The 26,092-nt window shown below is 42.3% G+C and overlaps 1 protein-coding gene and 1 pseudogene across 1 annotated transcript; one reads left to right on the top strand and one right to left on the bottom strand.

Annotated features, from left to right (window-relative positions):
• Positions 1–1,669: 1,669 nt before the first annotated feature.
• Positions 1,670–13,450, top strand: LOC109482635. The gene is given in 23 exon segments (XM_019785440.1): positions 1,670–1,889; positions 2,089–2,166; positions 2,545–2,692; positions 2,845–2,993; positions 3,171–3,389; positions 3,864–3,941; positions 4,056–4,203; positions 4,423–4,775; positions 4,925–4,971; positions 4,973–5,003; positions 5,205–5,352; positions 5,452–5,579; positions 6,840–7,058; positions 7,478–7,555; positions 7,808–7,955; positions 8,403–8,587; positions 8,952–9,170; positions 9,942–10,019; positions 10,381–10,531; positions 10,703–10,950; positions 11,176–11,315; positions 11,744–11,813; positions 12,465–13,450. Coding segments are annotated over 23 exon segments (3,435 nt in total). The 5' UTR covers positions 1,670–1,672; the 3' UTR covers positions 12,620–13,450.
• A 1,085-nt stretch (positions 13,451–14,535) lies between these two features.
• LOC109482557 overlaps positions 14,536–26,092 on the bottom strand; it is a 65,122-nt pseudogene continuing 53,565 nt past the window's right edge.

Raw genomic sequence — 26,092 nt, 5'->3', positions numbered from 1 at the left:
AGAATTAAGCTTCGTCTCTGAAACGTTACGACATTCTGTGGCTCTAAGACAAAAGCTTGAATTCCATAATTTTGGCTTTAAATTTATATTTGTGACAGTGCTTTCGGGGGTGGGGTGTCTTTGAGCAAGCTAGTCAATTTGCAGAAGTTAGTGTGTATTTTAGGTGGTTGAAAGCGGAACTTCAACAAAGGTTAGCTAGAAATAAAGGCAGTGTTTTGTGTACTCAGTCGGCTGGCAATTACAAGGCAGTGAGCTTTTCAAACGGAACTTCACTCCTGTGTTTTCTACAAGAGAGTTGAAGCGTAACATGTTTGTCGTTAATCAACATATACATCAATGTCGGCTGAACGTGACCACAATACTTAATGTAATGGGGGTGTGTCTGTATAGATGTGAGTCTGTGTTACTACGTACTCGTGACTTATGCTCACGACGGTAAACAAATCCATTGTTCTTAGAGCAACGAATTCAAGGTATGGGTCTGGATCATCGCGGTGAGGAAAGTCAAAAGTTCAGGCAGGCATGTGAGGTTCAAACTTCACGGGTTACGCATGTGGAACGGTACCATAAATTTGGGGTGGTCCTCGGGCCCTTGTTGTTTTCGTGTAGCAATCTTACATGTCAGTTCACTTCGCTGGCTGTTTTATATCTGAACAATAGAAGGTCGCCAAGCCAGGTCACTCCTCATTCCACCAAGGTTATCTGTCAGCAAAGTGGAAGATTAGTGTAGCCTTCGCTACAAATTGGTTCACAAAACAGTCAAGTAATGTCGTCTAGTTGTCAACGGATATATACCAACATACACACACTCATACACACACTTGTAGGCTGTCTTTCTGTGAGATATGTCTTTCGTATTAAACACTAATTGAAGTTTCTCGTAAAACGTCACTTTGGAGGGTTCTTTTGGAGTCTAGAGGTTTGTTTGATTGCAGTAATAACCACTTGGTGGCAGGACGTAACATCATAAAGACCTGGACAACGCCCTGTGTCAACTCACGAGTCATTAAAAGCGCCCTTTCCGCTGACCTTTGCTTCAAACCATTAACATTAACGACCCGACCCGCCACTTTCTGGATAAGGCGTCATTAGTTACCTGTGAGGCACGGCCTGGACTCAGGAGTGTGCATTCTGCAAAAATATTCTTCGGAGTGAAAATTATCGGTTCCTTGTTAAAGTACTTGTGTTATTGCTATCTTTAAGATTACTTGTCATACATAAGTGAATAACATTATAGTGGTTAGGGTTTATTCCAAACAAGCCGGTGACATTTACTTCTTGGCTTTACTGTCCCTTCTATTGTACCGCCTGTGCTACTTTTTGAAAGGAGACCTTTGTTGATTTTCTTAGAAATGAAAGTCATCTGTTTTCGATATACTAGTGATTGCTATTTTAGATTTCCTGTCATGCAAGTGAACAACACAAATGTAGAGATACGCAGAAGAGCAGGATGTTCCTGACAATTTACTGTAAATAGGTGTAGAGTATTTGCGCGCGGTTTGCCCCTCCTAGAATTGTAGCAGTCACACCTGTTAGTACGTGTGTAGGCGTAGGTGTTTGCGGCCGCATTCCTACTGCTTTGTCGCCACACCCAGAACTGTGGATATATAAAGCAGTCCTGCAGTTTTAGTACTAGTGCTCAACCTCAGGGTTTGTTGTATACAGGTGAAAAATGCCGACTGAGTTCGAGAAAGACTGTCTGGCGGCGCACAACCGGTACAGGGCGGAACACGGGGTACAGCCGCTCAAACTCAGCAAGGCGCTCACCAAGCATGCGCAGAAGTGGGCCGACCATCTGGTGAAATGCGGCTCGTTCCAGCACAGCGGTAACCATGACTACGGAGAAAACATCGGCATGAAGTGGAGCTCCAACAACGAAGCTGTAACAGGTGTGTGTACGCAAAACTTCGGTATGACACCTGCTATTTGTTTTCAACTACTTTTGCGCGCGCTCTCTTGAGTGTTGTTTCTGCCGCATTGCCGTTACTGAAAGTATTGCCTATTGTACTTACAGTTGATGGTAAAACAATGTTAAGAAATTAGTATATCAATTCCGTGTTTGAGTCAAGAATGCATTTCTGATTTCAGGCGCCTCCATAGCGGAGATGTGGTACAGTGAAATTGAGAAGTACGACTTTAGGAAGGGTGGACATCAGCCGGGGACAGGTGGGTTGTTACATTTCCGTTTCCTAACACTGCCTTTTACTGTTGATTACGTTATCATGTGTTCCTTTGCGCTGTTTTTAAGTATCGGAGCTGCGTACTCCCTCAAGACATTAATTCATCATATAGAGAATTTCTGAATCTCTCTGGCAAATTAATAGGATAACAGGGGTGCTATTCCATTAATTTACCATATAGAGAACCATATAGCAAAATTTTGGTGGTGTAATGGGATAGACTTTTCTAGCTATAGCTATCCCATGTAAAAGTAGTTAGCGCGTTTTTTAAACGAAAAAACTTTTCAGTACTAAATAAATGGGACGAATTCTAGTAAGCAAATCTAGAAGAACAGATGCCAAATTTTCATCTCCTCTCCTCCAGGCCACTTCACCCAGGTGGTGTGGAGGGGGAGTCAGGAGTTCGGGGTTGGAGTGGCGACCGACGGGAGAGGGAAAACCATCGTGGTGGGGAACTACTACCCGCCTGGAAACATGCTGGGGGACTTCGACGATAACGTGCTGCCTCCGGGGTGAGTATAGCCAAGTGAAGGGTGCAAAAGTTAGTTTAAAAATGTTATGGCAAAACAAGAGTACATGCAACATTGAGTACACTGTAAACTTGATACTACTAACATGTCAGCCAAATCACTAATCTGATAACTTGCTTGTATTACGTTAACAGGTCCCCTCCCAAAGAAGGCCACTCCAAACCACGTGATCCGTCGCCTAGCAACCGTTGGGACGATCAACCGTCAAAAGGCAACTTTCGCCCGATACCTACGTCACGTCCGTCCAGAAGGAGCCCCTCCCCGGAACATACGTGTGGCAAAGGTTCGTTCGGAATAACCTTTGATTCTTTACAAACTGCGTTTGAAGAGCAACAAAAACATTTTATGACGTCAAGAGTATGTGAATGAAATCCTAGTAAGGTAATAGGAGCAACTTATTGGGCTTCCTGGATCGCAACCAGGCAACACAACGCTTTAAAAATTACCTGTTTTTTTTCAGTTGATGCAGGTGATTTTGCGGAAGACTGTCTCGCCGCACAGAACGACTACCGACAGAAACACGGAGCCCCACCCCTCAAGATGAGTGCCAAATTATGCACGCATGCGCAGCAGTGGGCGGACCGCCTGGTGAAGTCCAACACCCTGCAGCACAGCGGTAACCATGACTACGGGGAAAACATCGGGATGAAGTGGAGCTCAGATAACAAACCTGTCTCAGGTAGCTGCTCTTCGCCACTTCCTTTTCTACAGTGACTAAACAGTTCTTAAAGTCAACATTTACCCCAAATGCAGGATATTTCCCATCCTATCCTTATCAAAAGTATTTCTTCTTCGATGCGGATACTATAGTTTTCCACTGACAAAATAACAGAAATTGGCCCAAAGGACATAAAAGTCGGCCAGCTATAGGAATGTACTGCTGCACACTCGCGCGTGCTTCTGTTGGGAAGGATGAAGGGTACGTCATGATCATTTGACCAATCAGGGCGCACAAAATTATCCTTGATGTTGATTCGTCCACAACAACCATCTGGACCTTGCCTATCCTTGGTGCTGAAATTGCCATCTCACAAGTTAAGTACAACAGCAGTGGTCACTGTACGCACAGCAATGCACACTCCTGTAGACAACAACTATCTAAACTGTAAATACTTCAAGAAGGTGTGAAATCTTCAATCTATTGTCTCTACAGGCGCTTCCATCGCGGAGATGTGGTACAGTGAGATCGAGAAGTACGACTTTAGGAAGGGCGGGCACCAGCCGGGGACAGGTGGGTAAAGTCGCTTTCGTGGGTTTTACAATCATAGTCCACAACTTAAAACGCTTCGGTGTGGCGTAATTTCATGGAGAATTTCGCTTTTCACCATGCCGCATTTTCCCCCAGGCCACTTCACCCAGGTGGTGTGGAGAGGGAGTCAGGAGTTCGGAGTTGGAGTGGCGACCGACGGGAGAGGGAAAACCATCGTGGTGGGGAACTACTACCCGCCTGGGAACATGCTGGGGGACTTCGACGATAACGTGCTGCCTCCGGGGTGAGTTTTAAGCTGGATTTGGTGAATATAGGAAGGCTATAGAAATGCAGATATGTATAGAATGTCCACGTGCATATCATAGCGTATTTAGCTAAAGAATAGGAAGGCCAATACCCAGAATTTCAAACCTTTGGAGAATTGAATTTTGCTTGCACGTAGACAAATGGACCACGTAGACAAATGGACCACCGTTGATTTATTCCCCATTTTTTTCTTAAGTTCTCCTGTAAAAGGAGGCCAATCAAAGCCACGTGACCCGTCGCCTAGCAACCGCTGGGACGACAAGCCGTCAGGAGGAAACTTCCGGCCGACGCCTACGTCACGTCCGTCCAGGAGGAGCCCCTCCCCGGAACAAAGTCGAGGTGATTTTGCGGAAGACTGTCTCGCCGCACAGAACGACTACCGACAGAAACACGGAGCCCCGCCCCTCAAGATGAGTGCCAAATTATGCACGCATGCGCAGCAATGGGCCGAACGCCTGGTGAAGTCCAACACCCTGCAGCACAGCGGTAACCATGACTACGGGGAAAACATCGGGATGAAGTGGAGCTCAGATAACAAACCTGTCTCAGGTACAACTTCTTGTTATTGGCGACGCCTCATGGATGGAGGCATTTTCTGTTTGATAATAATCTTTTTTTTCTTATCAGCTGCTTTACAATTTTACAATAAATCTTTTTGGTTGAAAACAACTATTTAAATCTTTCTTTTATGTCTTCAGGTGCCTCCATAGCGGAGATGTGGTACAGTGAAATTGAGAAGTACGACTTTTAGGAAGGGCGGGCATCAGCCGGGGACAGGTGCGATGTATTTTAGTTTTAAAAGTCATATACCAAACCAATCACTGTCACGAACTGCATAAAGAAAAACTTCAGTTCTACCAACGGTGTTTGGGGTGAAGTACTGATACCTTTGTCTTGAACTCCGTATCATAGGTTTACATTAAGTTATTGGCACTTTACGCTTAGTAGCACTTTTTCACTTGTCCTCTTTTGGCCCAGGCCACTTCACCCAGGTGGTGTGGAGGGGGAGTCAGGAGTTCGGAGTTGGAGTGGCGACCGACGGGAGAGGGAAAACCATCGTGGTGGGGAACTACTCCCCGCCTGGGAACATGCTGGGGGACTTCGACGATAACGTGCTGCCTCCAGGGTGAGTAGACGAACAGTTTGGTTAAAGAGCGATAGGCGGCGCTTTGAAGCTTGGGTAGCAGTATGCATTGGTTATACCTCATCTGCCTATCATTTACAGATCGCCATTGGATGACAGAGGGAAAGGAGACGGCAAGACGACCAATGACAGTGACCGACACAACAGGCCAGGCAGACACTCACCGAGTTTGAACGGGCCAGGGAACAAGGCCCCACATACTTGCCATGGTAAGGCTGTGGTAACGTTAAATGATGAACTGCCATTTACAATACTTTTAATACATCCATCACAAGAAGATCTCGTAGCCCTCCCTGATCTTCATCCTTGCCCCCACTCGTAGCCCTCACTGATCCTTGCCCCCACTCGTAGCGCTCACTGATCCTTGCCCCCACTCGTAGCCCTCACTGATCCTTGCCCCCACTCGTAGCCCTCCCTGATCCTTGCCCCCACTCGTAGCCCTCCCTGATCCTTGCCCCAACTCGTAGCCCTCCCTGATCCTTGTCCCCACTCGTAGCCCTCCCTGATCCTTGCCCCCACTCGTAGCCCTCCCTGATCTTAATACCTTTCCCCCACTCGTAGCCCTCCATGTATCCTTCCCCCAATTGTAGCCCTCCATGATCCTCCATCCTTGCCCCCTCTCGTAGCCCTCCCTGATCCTTGCCCTCCACTCGTAGCCCTCCCTGATCCTTGCCCCCACTCTTAGCCCTCCCTGATCCTTGCCCCCACTCGTAGCCCTCACTGATCCTTGCCCCCACTCGTAGCCCTCCCTGATCTTCATCCTTGCCCCCACTCGTAGCCCTCCCTGATCTTCATCCTTGCCCCCACTCGTAGCCATCGCTGATCTTCATCCTTGCCCCCACTCGTAGCCCTCCCTGATCTTCATCCTTGCTCCCACTCGTAGCCCTCCCTGATCTTCATCCTTGCCCCCACTCGTAGCCCTTGCTGATCGATCCTTGCCCCCACTCGTAGCCTACCCTGATCTTCATCCTTGCCCCCACTCGTAGCCCTCCCTGATCTTCATCCTTGCCCCCACTCGTAGCACACCCTGATCTTCATCCTTGCCCGTAGGATCCTAAGACTGCTAGATTTATTGTGCTGTTTATCAAACTTGACTTGTTTAACCGACGAGCTGAGAGAACTATTGTAGTCACAGTCTGTGTATCATTGAAAATAGGGCACATCGGCAGAACGTACTGCGCCTGCTCGAACCCCGTAATGTATTGTGCATAGCACTTCGGTAGAAGGTCTCATATAAGCGTATATAAGGTTAACACTCCGTCTGTAGTTTCCAAATGTTGTGTCGGAAAAGACTTCATCTACAACAGGCAAAATTCTGATGCAACGTTGACCAAACATCCAACGAAAAAAAAAAGGATTTCGTGCAGGCGCAGTACGTCCTGCCAACGTGCGTACGTGAAAATAGCCATGACTGTGTCGTTTAAATCTCGCGAGATTGAACGTGACATCCACTCTTTACATCTTGTCAGCTGGTTCTGACGACTTCCAGGATGACGCACTCCGGGCGCACAACTCCTACCGGGCCAACCACGGCGCACCTCCACTCAACATCAGCGCCAAGCTGTGCGAGCATGCGCAGAGGTGGGCTGATCACCTGGTGAGGTCCAACACGCTGGGTCACAGCTCCACCCGGGAGTACGGGGAAAACGTCGGGATGAAATGGAGCTCCAACAACGCACCCGTGTCTGGTACGTATGCAGACATTATGAACTGTTTTGTGACGATTTTACATATGTCAGGGTAGAGACTTTCCTCAATTCACTCCGGTGTAAATGAGTACCTAGCTTCGGTTAGGGACGTCCCTCGTATAGGACGTTAAATGGAGGTCCCGTGTTTGGGAGAGCCACACCCCACGCACGTTAAAGAACCCACCACACTTAACGAAAAGAGAAGGGGATCTTCCCGGTGTGAGTGGTTCAAACCTTACAGTCTTGTGTACGTCTTCTTACGTACCGTGCTTGGAGTCCTAGGCCTATTGAGTTGAACTACATTATGTATTTCAAAGCGATCATAATATATCTCTACCCCGGAGGCGTCGCAAAAAAAGCTGCAAGCAGTTAACCGATCACTCGTACTGATTTTAGTTTTCTTTGCGTTGTGTCCACAGCTCAGTCCGTGGTAGACATGTGGTATAACGAGTCCGAAAAATACAACTTCAAGAAGGGAGGGCACCAGCCTGGGACCGGTAAGTTAACCCTGAAGTTAACCTTGTCATCAAATTTGGACAGATCCTCCTGTGATAGATAAGTAAAATTCCATTTCAAAGTCACCTTTCTTACCAAATTTCGCCATTATCGTTTCAAAGTTGTTCTACATGATTCGTGAGAATAACAGGTTTCTGTCGCTTAGCGATAACATTCGGTACTGCAGATCAGCCACGAACTTTCTTTGCATTTACGTAAATGTTGTCTACATGGGAGAACTGTTTGTGTTCCAGGTCACTTCACCCAGGTGGTGTGGAAGGGGAGCCGTGAGCTGGGGATGGGTCGGGCAGAGGACGGGAAGGGGAAAACCATCGTGGTGGCCAACTACTTCCCGGCGGGAAACATGCTGGGGGACTTCGACAACAACGTGCTGCCTCCGGGGTGAGCTGGGATATCATAGAATTACATTGAACAGCAAATTTCTTAATTCATAGCCACTTCAGGAGCTGACGATGACCATTTGTCATCTTCATCAGGGCAATTATGACGATGACAGACGGTTATCGAAACGTCGGCTCTTGTTAAACAAGTGGTTGAGAATAAAATGTGCTTCTCAATCATTCACCAACCTGATGAAATTATTCAAGGATGTAGTACTATTGCATGTTTATTAAAGATTTATAGATATTTTGCATACCGTATATGCTATTCACTCACATAAGGTTAACACCCGATTTCTGAAAAGCCTGACAACGACATTTGTGCGTCATGTCTTAACAAGAAATTCTTTCACTGTAAAACGTTGATAATCGTTTGTCTGACGTGGACAACAGTGGAAAAGTTTCCATGACTCTTTTTTTATGACGAAACTTTCATCGATGTCACCAGGTCACCAGTGAAAGACACCAAACCCTCCCGACCCTCCCAAAAAGATCCGGACAGACCTGGTCGTAAGGACAAACCGCACAAGCCGAAACGCAAAGGATCACGGTCGTCATCATCATCGTCTTCTTCCTCCTCCTCCTCCTCCTCTTCCTCTTCTTCTTCGTCAGAATCGTCATCAGATGAAGAAAGTGAGTATTTATTGAGATTTCTGTATAGATAATCACAAGTACCTATCCGCATTAAACGAGATGTGCTCGGAAATCGCCGATTTAATCCCCAAAATACGCTGATTTAATCTACAATACTATTTCCTACACCCTACTTGCGATTGGTCAACGACTATGAAATGTTATGATTCTGATTGGCCAACATTCACGTGACCATATATCAGCGCTTATCCAATCACATACCGCCTTGTAGTTTGACTGCTTTTCTTGTAACGCCATATTTAGCATAAGCATATCACCTGTCAATATGATTGAACATTTATGATATTTGGAGATAGAAATACGAAAAGGAAGGAGTGCTAAATCATTTCGTAACCGTCCTCAGATATCCGGGAGGATTTTGTGGAGGAGTGTGTGAGGGTGCACAACGAGTACCGAGGCCTGCACGGAGTCAAGCGTTTGAAGCCCAAGAAAAAGTTGTCCAAGCATGCGCAGAGGTGGGCCGACAAGCTGGCCAGGAGCGGCAAGTTCGAGCACAGCGGAAACGACGACTACGGAGAGAACATCGGCATGAAGTGGAGCTCGAAAGAAGAAATGGCGTCAGGTATACTATAAAAAATATTTTTTGGCGACGCCTCAGGAAAGGAAGCATTTGTCTTACAGTTTTCTGCCTTGCTTGTGGAATTTACAAATCGACAACCTTTGAAATCATATGATTAGCAGTTGTAAATGTAACTGGGTTACAATGTACAATGATATGCTAATTTGGAATTGCAATGACTTTAAAATGCGGCAAAATAGTAACATTTAGTAACTTCCAAATGGACCAAGGGTTCGCTACAAACTTCACTAGACATGTATTCTACACGTACATTACGGTACAAATAAAATAACTGTTCCTTTTCATTTTCTTCCACGCTCAGCCTTGGAGCTTGAAGACGAACCTTGTATCAAAATCGGTAAAAACGACTTAAGGTTATAAATTAGGTGGTTTGTTTCTGAGGAATGGTGCTCAGTACTCATGGGGGAACATTTTCTTTCTTGAAACCTCTGTGACCTCACAAAGAATTGGGAAGATGGAGTTGCATGGTACCTTCTCATGAGAAGGAAATTCTCTGTAAATTTGTACAATCTTTAACTGAATGTTAATTTTTTTCCTATGGTTGCAAGGTAAAACTAACATGTGTGGTGTTGGAGGAAAAGTTGCCAGCCAATCACGTTGCCTCTTGCCCTTAGGCGTCGATGTGATTGGCTGGTAACTTCCCCCAACAAGAGACCGATTTAATTAGGTTTCGTTTGGGGACACGGTAACACACTGGCTTAAGTATGTTTAGGAATGTGTTGTTACAAAACCGTGTGTTACTTTTTTCTACAGCAAGGGACATCGTTGACATGTGGTACGAGGAAATTCAGAAGTATAACTTCAACCGAGGAGGACATCAACCGGGAACAGGTAAGGTTCACATTCTGTGTATCTCTACAGAATAACATAATATAGTAACAAACATATACACGCTCCTCGTATTATCAATACCATAGTTTCTTCTGATAATAATGGCCGTGACAGTTAAAACATTTTTATATTGTATCAGGGGAATCCCGGGGCCTCTATTTCTTTTCGACAAGCATAAAAACAGTAGACCACATTCCGTCCTAAAATTGTGCCCCTCTTCAGTAGCGTGCATGTCAGCAGGTAAAGAACGGTCGGGATTCGAACTCAGGACTGCTTGGTTAAGAGACAGGATAGAGGGTCAATTTACTTTTAAAGATTGAAATATTATGATGTTGACTCAGTTTTGTCTCCTCCCCTTCAGGTCACTTCACGCAGGTGGTGTGGAAGGCGAGTCGGAAGCTGGGTGTGGGCGTGGCTAAGGACGGCAAAGGGACAACCATCGTGGTGGCCAACTACCTGCCTGCCGGGAACTTTCTGGGCAAGTTCGACGAAAACGTCACCATGCCTGTCGGGTAATACATGTATTCAATATTATTCATAATATTCATACAATAAGCCAAAAAGGCAAGAAATAGTCCATCCACAGAGGCTAGGTCGTACTTACATGCTTCTCTTTGTTTCGTTTTTGGCCCTAATGTAATGCATTGTATTCGAAATATGTGGCCATTGTATTTACCGTACAGCACAACGACCAAGAAAACATCTGACCTGAAGCTTTACGATCCATCCAAGCGCCCCCTGGCGTCACACAAAGGTAAAACAGACGACAAGAAGCGTCCGTCATCAGGGAGTACCGGGGTTAAGTCCCAGTCTATCGGCAATGGTGGTGGTCGGGAGGACAAACCTAGGCCTGTGCGGGATTCGCTCGGTGGCGGGAAACAGTTCGGTGCACCTGGAGCAAAAGTTAGTTCGTGCGGTGAAGGTGTTAAAAGTGAGTATGCATGGGGCTGGTGTAACTGCTTTTCAGAAACTGTAGCAGGGCATATCTCATAGTGCATGGCAACAAGGGTGCATAGAGAAGGTTTTGAAATGTGCATAGTACGTTCGAATGAATTCTAAGCATAGCTGCTTTTTGTGACAAGTAAAAACAACTTAAATGTCACCGTTTGATTTGTTTGTAAACTGTGCGTTCGTGCATCACACATTTGTTTCACAGGAGACTTCCCCGAAGACTGTCTGGAAGCTCACAATGAGTACCGCGCGCGGCACGGCGCCCCGCCCCTGGTCATGAGCCCCACGCTCTGCCTGCAGGCCAGGATGTGGGCCGACAAACTTCTCAGGTCCAACACTCTCGAGGTAGGGGAGAACACCTACAAGTAGTACAGGGTAGAAAACAACGTGTATAGCGGTTAATGACATGGGTTGTCGAATTAGCACCAAGGACAGATATAGTGCTTCCCGAAGCTATAGTATGTGTATCGGCACAGTCCCGTCATCTTCCTGATTACAGCAAGCCAGTGATCACCCAGTGGGTCCGCTCAAATTCCCCGGGGCAGGCTAAGTGGTGTGGGCGGCACATGGCTCTTTGCCGACCGAGAGTCATGCTGCCCATGCTTGCTACACTGTATGGTGACCAGGCTGTACTTCTCGTTGTGCATGGAGAATGATAGACCGTTTTCTGCCTTCGCATAGATACTTTCATGAGCAGTTGTTTGTGTATGGAGATCTAATAAACGGCTGTTACAGTATAGTCTTGTTGTTACAGTATTGTCCTGTTGTTACAGTATAGTCCAAAGGATCAGTATGGACAAAACATCGGCAAGATGGTCAGTTCCGGAAGCGGAGAACTTTCAGGTACATCTGTCTACAAGTCTTTCTATGTTCTTGACACTTCTTTGACATTAAAGCCTCTGACGTTAAATACGTTTAACTTGATAATGTTTTCCCCCTTGGTGTTGCCTTTATCTGGTACATATATCTCATTTAACTGAATGTGCTGTAGTTGTTAATTCGTTAATGTGTATTGCATCCTCTAATCATGCAGGGAGAGCAGTGGTTGATAAGTGGTATGAAGAAGTGAAAACGTACAACTTTAGGAAAGACGGAAACCAACCCGGTACAGGTGTGTATTCAGCGTCTATGGTCGTACTACACCGCGTACCACCCTGTGCCCTGTATTCATTTGTTTTCACATTTAAATTGCGTTTTTCTATCCAGACTTTATGACCGAATCCTTGCGTTTTTATTCCATTCCTAGTCTTTATTCTACGTTTGAACATGCGTTTCATATATCCTAATATCTCAAGCAATTTGTTACTGGTGTTTGTGAATAGAGTTTCATGTTTTCCATTGTCAATGCCAAATGTGTAACCAGAAGTACATCATATAATTCGTTTATTCCTCCTTACAATCCTCTATCTATCAGCACCTAAATCAACCAGACATTGGCCAGTGAAAGAAAAGTTTGGAATAACGACCTACAACTGTTACAATGTGTTATTTCAGGTCACTTCACGCAGGTGGTGTGGCGATCGTCCCGCGAGTTCGGGATCGGGAAGGCGACAGACGGGAGAGGCACGGCGGTCGTGGTTGGGTACTACTACCCTGCCGGGAACTTTGTTGGCGAGTTCGAAAACAACGTACTGCCCGAACAACACTGAGAGTGACTGTCTTAACTAGCAGTGTTGACTCATAGTGTGTTTTTAGAAGATTTTGAGAACTGAATAGTAGTAGTTGTCGGAAATTGATTTTCCACCAATTTAATCCAGTTTTATTTGTATTTTATCGTTATTGTATATGCTGATCACAGAAGATAATTTATATGAATGACTACTATTATGTACTGTCGTACTGCAACATTTTCTGTAGTAAGTCCTGTACATACCTTTTATTTTCTCGAGGCACTTTCATCATTTCTGTCTTACACAAATGTTTTACTACTATCTGACCTAACAAAAGGTTTGGCTGTATATGTCCTTATTAGGTTAACGGTTAGGTAAGTGTCCAAAGTTGTCATGAGAAATTGGATATGGTCTCTAAACAGATGTTGGGAGAAATACTAGTATCATAATGTTTCTGGGGCTTCTCTGGCGGTCCTTTGCCAAATATGAGCAGATAAACGGTTGAGTAAAAGGACGAAGATGTTTAAGTAAAGCAAATGATGCTCATATATATCATTACCCTACTCATAACGTACAATATGTGATGTATATCGGAATGTAGGTGGCGCTTCGATGGGCAGACATGGTGTTATTTGTACTCATCGCGCTGCGCTTTCAAAGCATCCTTTTTATGTAATCTTGTGTCTTAAAGGTTATTCTAAATGTATATAAAGATGCCTTGGACTATTTGCGAAACTGTTACTGACTGTAACCCTAATTTCCTGTTTATTTTGATATTTTACAAGTCGGGAGTGCATACCCTATTAGAGCCTAACCTGCAGTACCGCTCCCGGCCGCCTCTAGAAAAGTGGCTAAAACGACCGTCAAATTGCCAAATAAATTTCGGTCTTATAGGGAAGGGGGAAAGCGCGAAAGGCTCGTAAAGGGGTTTGACTTTTTGAGGCGAATTTCACTTGGTTTTCATACGTACTGCTGTTTAAAAGCAATAAGGGGGATATTTAATACATTTCAGAAAAAACGATGGGGTATTAGGCCATGAACGACACGTTTCTCTCATTTTACCAACAGAACTGGTTGGGTAAGTGTTCTGTAAGATATCACACTCTCAGGTCCTGCCACGTCCAAATTTCAAAACTATTGTGTGCAACATGAAGGCGTTACATACATGCAATGCATCTGTTTGTTTAACAACAGATCCCATTTTTCGTTCTAAATGTTGTAAGATGTGTGGACTACTTAATGGTGCAATATAAGCTTGAGCGCCAGGGGAAGCCGTTTGGTGGCCTCTGGGCCGAAGACTTGCAACTGTATACGTTTAGTTCGTTACACCGGCCTCTGCAACAATGTAACCAACATATATACCTCTTGATAGAAAATCATGATTCAGGACCTATAGTATTTATCGCACCATGTTCTATTACATTTTTTGTGTGCGTTCGTATCAGACGTGTGTGTGTGTGTGTAGGATGTTATACATTTAATCTTTCTGAGCAATGATGGGGGTGGAGTAAAATGATGCGAAAATATCGTAGTCAGCAGAGCTTTTGCCAAAAACAGCACCAAAGAATAAAGGCAAAGCAAAAGTTGACATGATAGGACTTCACATTTCAAACAAGAATTCGGAGATCTCATTCCTCAATGAAATATGTGACTTTTTATAAATGTTTTATATTTGTCTCACAGACTATGGAAATAAGGTCGTAATTACCATAATCTGATTTAATTTATGGTTTTCTAAATTCAAATGACACCACACCCCACTCGTAGACCTCCCTACTCCTCCTCACACCCCACTCGTAGACCTCCCTACTCTTCCCCACACCCCACTCGTAGACCTCCCTACTCTTCCCCACTCGTAGACCCCTTGACTCTTCCCCACACCCCACTCGTAGACCTCCTTACTCTTCCCCACACCCCACAAAATGTCAGAGACAATGATCAAACAAACTTCTCCGTAACTCTTGTATTTATTTCTAACAGCCAGTATTTTCATAATCTGGAATTATAAAAGTGATATGCCTACTTGTACAGAGCACCAGAGAAAAAAAACAGGCTTCCCAACCTTATTTACAACACATAGAAGCCTGGACTAGAATATGGAGATCTGGAGATGCTACAACATGTACAACACTCCATGGCTGTAGCAAATATACAGGCAGGCATAACGGTTGTAGAGAAGCTGATCACCTACAGCAAGCCACTTCCATATAACATAAGAGCAGCTCTGCGTTTATGGTGTAGATGTATAAAGTCTACCTCACCTCTGATGCATTTCTACATACTCAATCCACCAAGCAGAGCATGGGAACATGCACCGCGAAACTGTACTGTACTAAATTTCAAATTTTACAAGAAAAAATCTGTCGACATTAAAAGCAGTGATCATCTCTTCATCTACTGACAAATTTTATATCAATATTCAATACACTGGACACAATAAACATAACCTGTATAGGCGTAATTACAATTTTCATAGGCATCTTAAACGTACATATTACGATATATAAATGGTAAAATTTTCTTTTCAAGTATTCTTTAAACATGTTTATTACGCAGCACCATAGCCGGTAAATGGCATTCCCTGCAGTACAACAGCTTCCACACGCAAGAGCGAAAAAAAACTAACTCCATAATCTCTTGCATTTGTTATACAATGACAGTATTGACGTAGTAAAATAAAAATAAATTCCTGCTGATAAAAAATCATGGTACACAGAACCAATAAAAAAACATTGTCATGTACTTTGCAATATTGTAGCCCATTAAAAACAACGACATGATATTTACACGACAGGCAGGTATTCCATGAGATTTGAAGTGCATGATTTACAAAGATAGTAAAAGGCCAGACCATACTGGAGCGGGATCGTACTTGTACAGCACCAATATGATGTTTCACATAATCTTGCATAATAATCTTCTTAACCTTCTCCCTGTTGCCTAACCCTGGAACCAATACAAATTTGGTGGCCTAAAGGCTACTTCAGCAGAGCGAAGGTTAAATGAGTCAAGAATCGAACAGACCGGCATATCATACTTTTTCTTGCTCTATTTCTATACAGCCGATCACTATGACTCTCTGTCCAAGACTCTATCTATCTTTGCATACCAAATTCAGACAGAGGTACTACGTGCTATCACTTTCCTTCCCCGTCATTACAAACACTATGAATTCGTACAGCACCATTTGTGACGGGGAAAGAGAAATCGGCACCCAGTCGAGTCGTCGAGAACAGAACACTGAGTGGGTAATGAGGTATGTCTACTCCATTCCAACCTCCTTGGTTTTGATACTTCTTCATTTTGTAAGTCGTCTCTGCCAGCAGATAAGTTTAACTCTTCTTCAGATCAATTTTAACTCTTCTTCAGATCAAGCCACAGATAAAAAGTTTCCCCCCTAAACATCACTCTAAAACAATAATGTTATCAATTTTTCTCCATGGGACATTTTACAGTTACCATCAATACAGCAGTTTTGGTTTCTTGTCTCTAATTAAAGTTACAGTTTGAAGAGAAGAGGATAGATAATGTCATTCATTAAGGGGGCATTAAGGGTCCTTTACTATCTATATAACCATTCTGTACTCTGTATAGGACTTACTGCAGCAGTATAGTTCTAAACTCTCCTTAAACCGTATAGTTTGATCCTGGAAATGTTTGAAGATATAGGCCATGAGACATCAGACATAATATAATATCTATATCTATATGTATATCTATATGAAACAGACAGGACTGATTTCTATTCTGTAGTGGAGACCTAGTCTTTTGTCCTCTGGAATCACGACATCTGAGATGGGGAGGTGGTGGACGTCTGTTGTTGTGAACAGTAATCTGGTTTTGTGCCATTTACCATCTTCTTTCTGCAAAAAATAACCATACATGAGTAATTTGTTTGAAATTCATAAATTATTGAATTTTTAAATGCGCATAGCAGTACCCCACTGACTCACTCAATTCTAAGAGTACTCGGTTTGTTGTATATGGACACCCCACAGAAATGCCTACCTCATACAGTCTGTTAAGGAGGCTAATTAAGACTTTACCCTTTTTCTTTTTTATTACATGTACATGAATTACTTTCTTGAATTCATCTTATCTAGCTTAGAGACAAATCACGAGATCTTACCATACAATTATCCTCTAACACCTCAGGTTGGAATGGCCCACCGTAGTGGTAGACAGGACCACTCCATGTTTTAAACTTGACCCCAGGAATACTTCTGTGGGGCGTTCTCCAGACAGGGCTGTTTTTACAGTGGACTGTGACCACCTGCGCTGCCTCCGCACTCAGTAAGTGCAGGAAGTTCATCTGAACTTTTCCTATGGTGAAGTTAAACTGTGGAAAAAAGGGACAAAACTTTATGACATATTTTGCACTATACAATCTTTTAGTGTGCATAATTCTCACTCAACATCTAAAACATAAGTCGTTTATATCAAACATTTTAAGTACTGTCCTCCAAATCCCAGAGTAATATAGCATCAAATATAAAACACATAATACACATTTACGTCGAAAGAGTACCATATACTGTATCACACAATTCTTAAAGTTGTTAGATGTCATTTTCAGCACCAAGGACAGGGAAAGCCATTCATAGTTTATTCATTTATTCGTTCGGCTCAAGATACAGCCAAGGCTGCCCAACTCGCCCAGGGCCAAATTAAGGGCAAACCTTTATGCTTCTACAAGACAGGTGTTTACTAGGCCTCTGTCTGGATGATATGATACGGATCCCCAACCCGGACTTTGGACGATCGCACACCGGGGCATGCCACTTCTCTATACTCGAGCAAGTATTGTCAAAAAATATCAGATGAACAATAGATAATGAAGACATCAAAGATGTGACTTACTCTCCCTGGGGTGGCAGGTTTAACACAGGTTTGTCCACCTGAAGTAAAGTTGCAATACACCTCTATGGCATCTGTGGAACAGCCCAGATTTGGGTCGATCCAATATTTTCCTGTAGGGTGGAAAAATGGTATAACATCAACAAGCAGAAATGTCTAGATTTAAGTAATCTGCATTAATGATACTGTCAACTTCTTTTGCAGTGGTTTATTTATTATGTGGTAGGAGAGAAAAGGAAGTTTTCAGTGTTTTAAATTTGCCACTGAAACAATGTTGATGCATGGCAGTACTGGTAATAATACATTGGACAAGCATATTTGTGGTGTCATAAATCCACGATGTAGACCTCAATGCAAATAAGAAACCACAGTGCACATTTTAAAACTTTTTTGGTCATTGTAGTAGGTTTAAAAGAAAAGTACTCCATAAAACGTATACCACAGAAATACAGTATCAAATGCTTATGTTCTGACACCCCTATGTTCCCACAACCCTAACAGTATGTCGGAACATAAGGGTGTCATAACGTACAGTTTTGTAGGGCTGTTGCTGTATCAAATGAATCCTTCAAAGTGAGCCCTCTACCCACTAGGACTTTGCAGCAGTTTTACAAAAGAAGAGTGCTACACCCTGCAACATATACCACAGAAGATACTGTATCAAATGCTTACACCCCTATGTTCTGACACCACTATGTGTTCCCACAACCCTAACTGTATGTCAGAAGGTACATGTAGGGGTGTTGGAACATAGGACTGTCTCTGTATCAAATGGATCCTCTAAAGTGAGCCTTCTACTCTAGGCCTTTACTCCACCCTACAACATATACCACAGAAGATTCAGATCAGATAAATCCTCCAGACTGCTCCACTCACCATCATCTCTCTTGTACTTGCAGTCCACCAGGTCCCTGCATGTTCTGGCAGGGTTCTCTTTTGTGCCCAGAGGATTTTTAATACTTTCTATGTAAGAAGTGAGGTACTGGAGGGTTTCAAAAACATCCATATGCTGCAAAATAAAACATTCAACTTGTTATATCACTGTTAAAAACTTCACTGAACTCCAAAAGGTGTCATCTGTACAGTCATTGTCAATCAGTTACGACCGTCGTGTTGCTTTAGTGGGTGTTTTAACTTTGATTTATGTTGTTCTACAGTTAGCTATTGTAAAATTCATTGGCAGTAGAATACTCTAAATTCAACTTTAAGATACCCTAATTTTACCAGGGAACCAGAGAATTTGTTACAGATACACACCGTGTGGCATTAGCAATGTTTTCACATTTTTTCTGAACTATGGTTTGGGAATGGTATATACATCAGACACAAAGCTACTGTATACATGTAAAAAAGTTACTGAAAGTTGAAAGAAGCTGACAAAGACCACAAATATGTGGCTTCATCAATAGAGAGAAGAAAAGAAGAAATAAAGACACATTGCTGTAGAAATGGCAATATGTGCTGACAACAGAATGTATTGAAAGAAGGCAAGCACATTCAGTAAGAACATTTGCAGGGATAAATGTAAGGGAGACCATGGCTAGATAATTATAAGGAAGAAACGTCCATCTTTGAATTTTCTGAATTACATAGGGTTACTTATGACTACAGTAGTATAGGTAGTCCTTTTAGCTGTGAGTTTTTGGTTACTAAACATGTACCATTCAACAGGATGGACAGTTTCTTCCCTGTTAGCCAGTCTAGTAAAGGGTAACACAATCAAATGGAAAAGGCATGAAGATGTTGCTGTACCATTTGCTGTTGGTCCCTTTGAGGCACCTGCGGAACATGGGACAATGCTGCATGAGTAAGATTGGTCAACTTTGCAATGTGGTTGGCCTTCCTAAGCAGGAAGGAGCCTTCGCCCGATCCAAAGCCTGAGCCCGAGCCGGACTGCTCTTCCTGTAAACATGCCATAATTCAGCCAAACATGCCCAGGCACATGCCAGGCCTGGCCAGTCATGCAGGGCCATGCATGTGCAGTTCATGCCTGTCACTAGAGCGGACATAATGGGGGAGATGATTGTGATGTTACCTGCAGTAACATGGAAACATGTTAGGTGGCAGTACTGTACATGGAATGAATGTCAATGGATGGTGAAACAAGCAACACTCACAACTCATGATCAATGGATTTCTACTGAACAAAACCAGCAAGCCTGGATCTGTGAACTAAATAGATGGTTAGCAAGGATGGTACTATTGGCACAATAATCTGCATAATGTTACTGATTGCTAATAGTATATATAAACTATATTGCAGCCATTATTTATGATGATCAGAATATATTTCATGATTAACATAAGACATTAGAAGCATTAGATTAGAAGTTTATGAAATTCAAAAACCTAGAGTTAGTTATACTGAAATTCATGTACCTGTCCATGATCATTGTTACATGTCATCAACCCAACAAAACATGGTCCACAAAACAATGAATGAATCAACAGTCATACAATGAACTAATGCATGATTGCTTGAAGTCTATGTAAAAAATCATTATGAAGCCAGCAAGAAGCTAGCAGCCACAGTGCAATGTTAATAAATACAGTGTGTAGTAAGCAATGATGTGACAGCACTTTACTGGCACTTGCATGCCCTTACATGTACATGTAGCTAAAGCAGCATAGTAAGTACAGGTTACAAGAAGGCAAGCTTGATAAGCAACAAACTATACACACCAAGCAACAGAATTACAGCAAACAATGATTAATTTTGCAAGCCCGCACAGTGACAAGAAGCATAGAATAAGATTTGTGCACTTTTAGGTCATAAGTTCTTGGTTACAATGTGGCCTTTAGTGTCATGCAACTTGAAGGTGAACAAAGCAAGCTGGCACACAAAGCAACCTTATACAGAAGTGCAAGCAAAATGCTGGTCTAATTTGTCACTTGTATAGAGCATTCCGGTACTTGGTTATACCACTGGAAGGTAACATGCAGCTCCATGTGCCCCCCTCCCCCTTACCTCTATGTCAAACTCTCGCTGTGTGTTCTGTAGGAGAAGTTTAATGGCAGCATCAAACTCCTCTGAGGTCTGCAGGAAAAGGAAAGGTGGCAGGATGGACTTGTGGTTAGATTTGCTGACTTAGAATCTAAATCTACATGTACATCAAAATTTTATGCAGATGTACCTTTTCTAAAATGCATTAAATAAATGCGTGTAGGAAACACCACCATTTTAGATGAAGGTCTGAACAACCATATAGTAAGCCAAGAGAGAGAGAGATGTAAGGCACTTAAAATGTAGTAAGACATGAATAAAAGATGTTATTTATAACAAGCATGCAGTGGTAATAATGTACATGTAGAATGTTCTACTTTACATATCATAAGACCCATACTTTACATGCAGCTATACATGTAGAAGACGTAAAAGTGGTCTACGGTCTACTTACAGATAGTGAGGGAAAATTCCCAGTTGGGCCCTGGTGGAGAAAACACAACAACAGACAACACCGTAAGCCAACTACAGTTAATGTAACTACAATTATCTAAAAAAATACATGAATCAGACAGTAAGTATTAGCCTACAATGTACACAGAAAAATACACAAAATATGATCATTGTATTTTGTAGCTTAAAACATTTTTATACTTACTGGAGGGCCTGGTCTTCCCTGAAGAGGAGACAAAGAAATAACATTAGATTCTAGCTCTTATAATAATAGTACTATTGCCTTTACAATGATATTAAAAAACATATTCAGCACGTAAAACTGACAAGTTGGTGCAAAGAGGTTGTACTTACGGGAGGCCCTGGTTCACCCTGATAGTGAAAAGAAGAAAAAGAACGTTTTTGAGTTTCCCTTAAACATTATTTAGGACAATAGCTACTAAAACACTAATTGTAAAATCTGAGTTTCTAAATGACAATGATCAAAATATCTTTGCTTCCATGATATTCATTAGAATAGATAATAAAATGAAGCCTACCTGCAGGCCCTGTGTACCAGGTGTGCCACGGTCCCCCTGTAAAATCACAACAAATTGCATCATAATGATGTAAAATATGTGTTTTTAAACCTATTACACTATATCAAAATAAGACAACGTTGGATTTGGTCTATGAAATGGTCTATAATTTGGTCTAGCAAATGCTATCATTTTGATGAAACACATTGGCTACAAGAGAAAGGTAAAATGTTTGACAAAATCAATCTACGAGGAATACAAGTTCTAAATGGGAATTATGCTGTCTAGATGTCTTACTGAGGGACGACTGTTGAATGCTAGATGTTAGTTAGCTTGAGGTTTAAATCCACTCTACTACACTATAACTGCAATCTATGAGGAATACAAAAGTTGTACCTTCACACCCTTTTCACCCTGTAAAAGAAAGGACATAAAAGATGTCAGTTACCGAACAGAACGAGCGTAAAGAACATAATTATTATATTAGAAAAAATGTAAGATGACATGCGGTAATGTACCGGCTATGTGATTTAGATAGTATTTCAGATAAACTTGGACAGATATCTCACCTCTGGACCTGGTCGGCCATCTGGCCCTGAAGGACCTTTCACGCCCTTTGACCCTTCATTCCCGGGAGGGCCTTTGGGTCCAAGTCTCCCATCAAAGCCATATTCACCTTGAGTTCCCTGAAAACATGCCAGTCAGAAAAAATCAACATGTGGTATTGTGTTCTTGTAAACTTGTTGTCAGGAAAAGCTGTGGATAAGATCACACAGGTCAGTCACGCAGTCAATTTCTTGATTTTTTGCTATTTGAACAATGGGATGTCTCCAGGATGATAAGATGGTTATCTCACCTTGATACCCAGTGGGCCAGGGAAGCCATTCCAGCCCCGGTTTCCCTCATCTCCCTGAGGAAACAGAAAATAATTTTTTTTCAAGAAAGAAGTTAGGCGAAAGGTCCCAGAAAAAGTCATTTCCTGTCTTGTATTTCCTACTGCATGTATATGCATGTCTGTTGCCTTATATAGATGCCAGTGGCAAAATACATGGTGAAAATCAGCAAGAAATGCACAATAATGAATAAATCAAGGAATTCACAACTCCTATATATCTTATTGAGATATAAGATCTTTGATCTGCTATCTTAAACTAGTGATGTCTACATCTACTTGAGACTGACCTCTGCTCCCCTTGGTCCCCTGCTCCCTTTGACCCCAGGTGCCCCGGCTGACCCCACCTCCCCCCTCCTGCCTGGCTGGCCTGCTGCACCAGGGACACCAGCCGGGCCCTGAAATGGAACTCTTCTTCATTATCAAGTAATGTAGAGTCATATACAGGTCACATAATATATTCAGAATGTACCATATAATAGGGAGAATGTAGGCCTCTACATGGAAGTTGTTAGATTTCATTTTCAGCACCAAGGACAGGGAATATCTCACAACTACTTTTCATTGAGTGAGCTTCTGGTGACTATGCTTGAGCATTGATGATACATGTATGAGGCTATATGTGAACTCACAGGTTTGCCAGGATCTCCCTTTGGTCCCCATGTTCCAGGAAAGCCATCAAAGCCCTAAGATACAAAATCACTGAGTAGTTACATATCTGTTCAAGGCCACAAGTGATTGAATTTAGGTAGTAAGCAATAGAATAACAGCATTAAGCTATGCATAACAATGTAATGGAAAACCAATGTATAAGACAGCAAACCTTAAATAAAGCTTACTGATTTGCACATTTTTCAACAGACATTAACATTTAAGCCTACATCTATTTAAGCCTTTACTAGACTATAACTAGAGCCAACAGAAGTAAGAAGTACTCACAGGAAAGCCTGTAGGGCCTGGTATCCCAGGTGCACCAGCATCCCCATTTTCCCCCTATCATAACAAATACAAGAGGGAAAAGCTCAAGGGAAAGGTGGTCTTCAATACTAAAAATATACATGTATCCTTGTGGCAAAATACCTAAGACGTAAGATCATGTTGAGACACGTCTGTCTGCATTGTTGTAGCAAATCCTGTAAGTGGCTTAGTGCCTATGACCACATGATTTTCTTATCATGAAGTATGAAGAATGATTTTTTTTAGTATATCTATCTACTGAAAAGAGAGAGTCCTACCTTTGGTCCCTGTTTGCCTGGTGCCCCTGGCATCCCGATAACACCTGGATTTCCCTGGACACAACATCAAAGCATTTGAATCAAAAGATATTCAATATTCATTACAACAAAATCCTGCAACTAGTCATCTGTCAGAGTCCAGAATGTTAGCAGCATGGTAGAGATTGAAGCACCCATAGATCTCAAGCAAGATTTGACTTTCATGTCTACACACAGGCTGCATTAAAAACCCCAAAACACATGCTGAAACCTGCACAAGACCAGACCAGGATGAAGTCTAGGTACTTACCACATTGCCTGTAGTCCCTCGGATTCCTCTGACTCCTGGTGCACCCATAAGGCCCTACGGTAAACAAGTACTGACATTATATCACTGATGCAGTCATGGCCTTAATTCAAAGCAAACGATAAGTTTTTTTTTCACTTTAAAACCATATTAAATATGGTATTACATTATACATGTTAATGACTTTGGCACTTATTTACTTTACCTGTTCCCCTTGATCTCCTTCTTCACCTGGTAGTCCATTAAGGCCTGGCATACCCTATAGGAAGATACAATGTACATAAAAAAGGTTCCATTCATACAGGTAGATGTGGTTGGTTGATGGTCGGGGAAAGATTTGGAATGTGTGACAGCAGGGGCTTTAAGGTAGTCACACTGTATGAGAGGAAGTTAGGTCAATGGTCCAAGAAATGTTATCTCATTTTCTTTGCCTTATGCATGTCTTTCCTCTGATGAAAGCCAGTGGATAGACAGAATCAGCTAGGAATTCACAATAATGAATAAAGCAAGAAATTGACAAAAATTCTGTCTGTACTCACAGGTGTTCCAGGGCCTCCAATAGGTCCCGTGTCACCCATGAATCCAACTGGTCCCTAGAATTTAAGGTACACAAACACATGGAATAAAACATTGTATCCAATGAATGGGTCTAGAATATACATGTAAATCAAAATATCTGAATTGAAATACTATTGTCAGATTGCAATTGACAGCAAAAATCACAAAAACTTATTCCACTTACAGGAAAGCCCCTGTCTCCTGCTTTCCCTTTTGGTCCAGGGATACCGGGTGGACCCTATGGAGAACACAACACAATGATAGATGAAATGTATGAGTAGAGGAAATTGTTTTAAGTCTCTGACATACATGTATGCAGTGAATGTCAATTTGATGGTATCATATACGCTAACTATGTGTTATATGTTGAAGTGTTGCCATGCAGCCATTTTCTCAACATTTTGGCTAAACATATAAGTACACAAAAGGCTGTATTTGATTTGCTGATAGAAACTACATGTAAATGTTCTTACAGGAGAGAGACCATGCTAACTTACAGCTGGTCCTGGAGAGCCAGGGTCCCCAGGAGCTCCTCTTGGGCCTCGGATGATGACATCACCCTGTCCAGAAAAAATTGCTCAGTCTAAATTGTTGATCTCTGGGACACTGTGACAGGTTAAAGATCCTTAAATCCATCTTAAAGAAAAGAAGTTAACCTTCTCCTTGCTGTAGTAGCTGTTTGGCACCAACTTTGTGTTAGTTATGAGGTTAGGCAGCAGGGGGAAGGTTAAGCATCTAACACAAGCTATCATATGTCAAATACATGTACCAAAAACAATGAAAGCCTTAAAATGTAAAGTAAGAAAGAAATACTGAAACACTTGCAATGCAATCATCATCATTTTGTAGTACATAGTAGTATACAATATCGTTTCATAATATGAAATAGTATGACACCTACAGCTAGACCAGGCTCTCCTTGTTTTCCTCTTTTTCCCTGATCACCGCGGGCGCCCTGGATGGACAGAAACAATCAAATCAGCTTTTAATACAGTACACTGTTGCTAACTGGTATTCACACTGACATCTTGTTATTTCATTAAGATACTAGTAACAGCTACAATGTACGTACAAGGTAGATTCACAAACAACAAGAATTCCGAGACTTCATACCTCCATGAAATATGAGCTTGACATGTAAATGTAAATTTCCTCTTTAATTATGCAAATTACCTCCGCATTAACATGATATATGCATTGTGATGTATGTTAACTTTTGATTAACTTACAGATGTCCCAAGTATGGCATTCCCATTATTCACCATTAAAAAAATCATATAATTTTTGCATAAATTATGCAAATTAGGTCATCATTTGCATAATTAGTATCTGTTGATGTTCTGCCTGCCATAGGTTGCATACATTACATGTATGAAAGTAGTAAAATGTAAAACACTGTAATTATAAAATTTCCTCATTAATTATGCAAATAAAGTCCTCATTTGCATAATTTGCATTTAATCATGTACATATCTCTCTCAGCTACCTACACACCAAAAATTATGAAAATATGTTGTTCCTATCTGGACTTATTGGCTTTTAAACATTTCGCCAGAAAGTGCCCTGCAGTTCCAGAACAAGCTGCTAGGGGGACCAAACTCACACCACTTATTCCTGACAGGAAAAGCAATCTGTCACCAAAACATCAAGACCATAGCATGTTCAGGACCAAAGATACAAAAACCGGAAGTTCTGCTGCAGTACCAAGGTCATCCACCAGGAGGCCCATATTTGACCTTGACCTTCGTCTTCCTAAGACTTACCAACAG

Source organism: Branchiostoma belcheri, unplaced genomic scaffold (assembly GCF_001625305.1).
Source record: "Branchiostoma belcheri isolate BF01 breed outbred unplaced genomic scaffold, Haploidv18h27 scaffold6, whole genome shotgun sequence".
NCBI lineage: Eukaryota > Metazoa > Chordata > Leptocardii > Amphioxiformes > Branchiostomatidae > Branchiostoma > Branchiostoma belcheri.
Note: the sequence above shows the minus strand (reverse complement) of the source record. Positions and strands in the feature narration are given on the sequence as shown.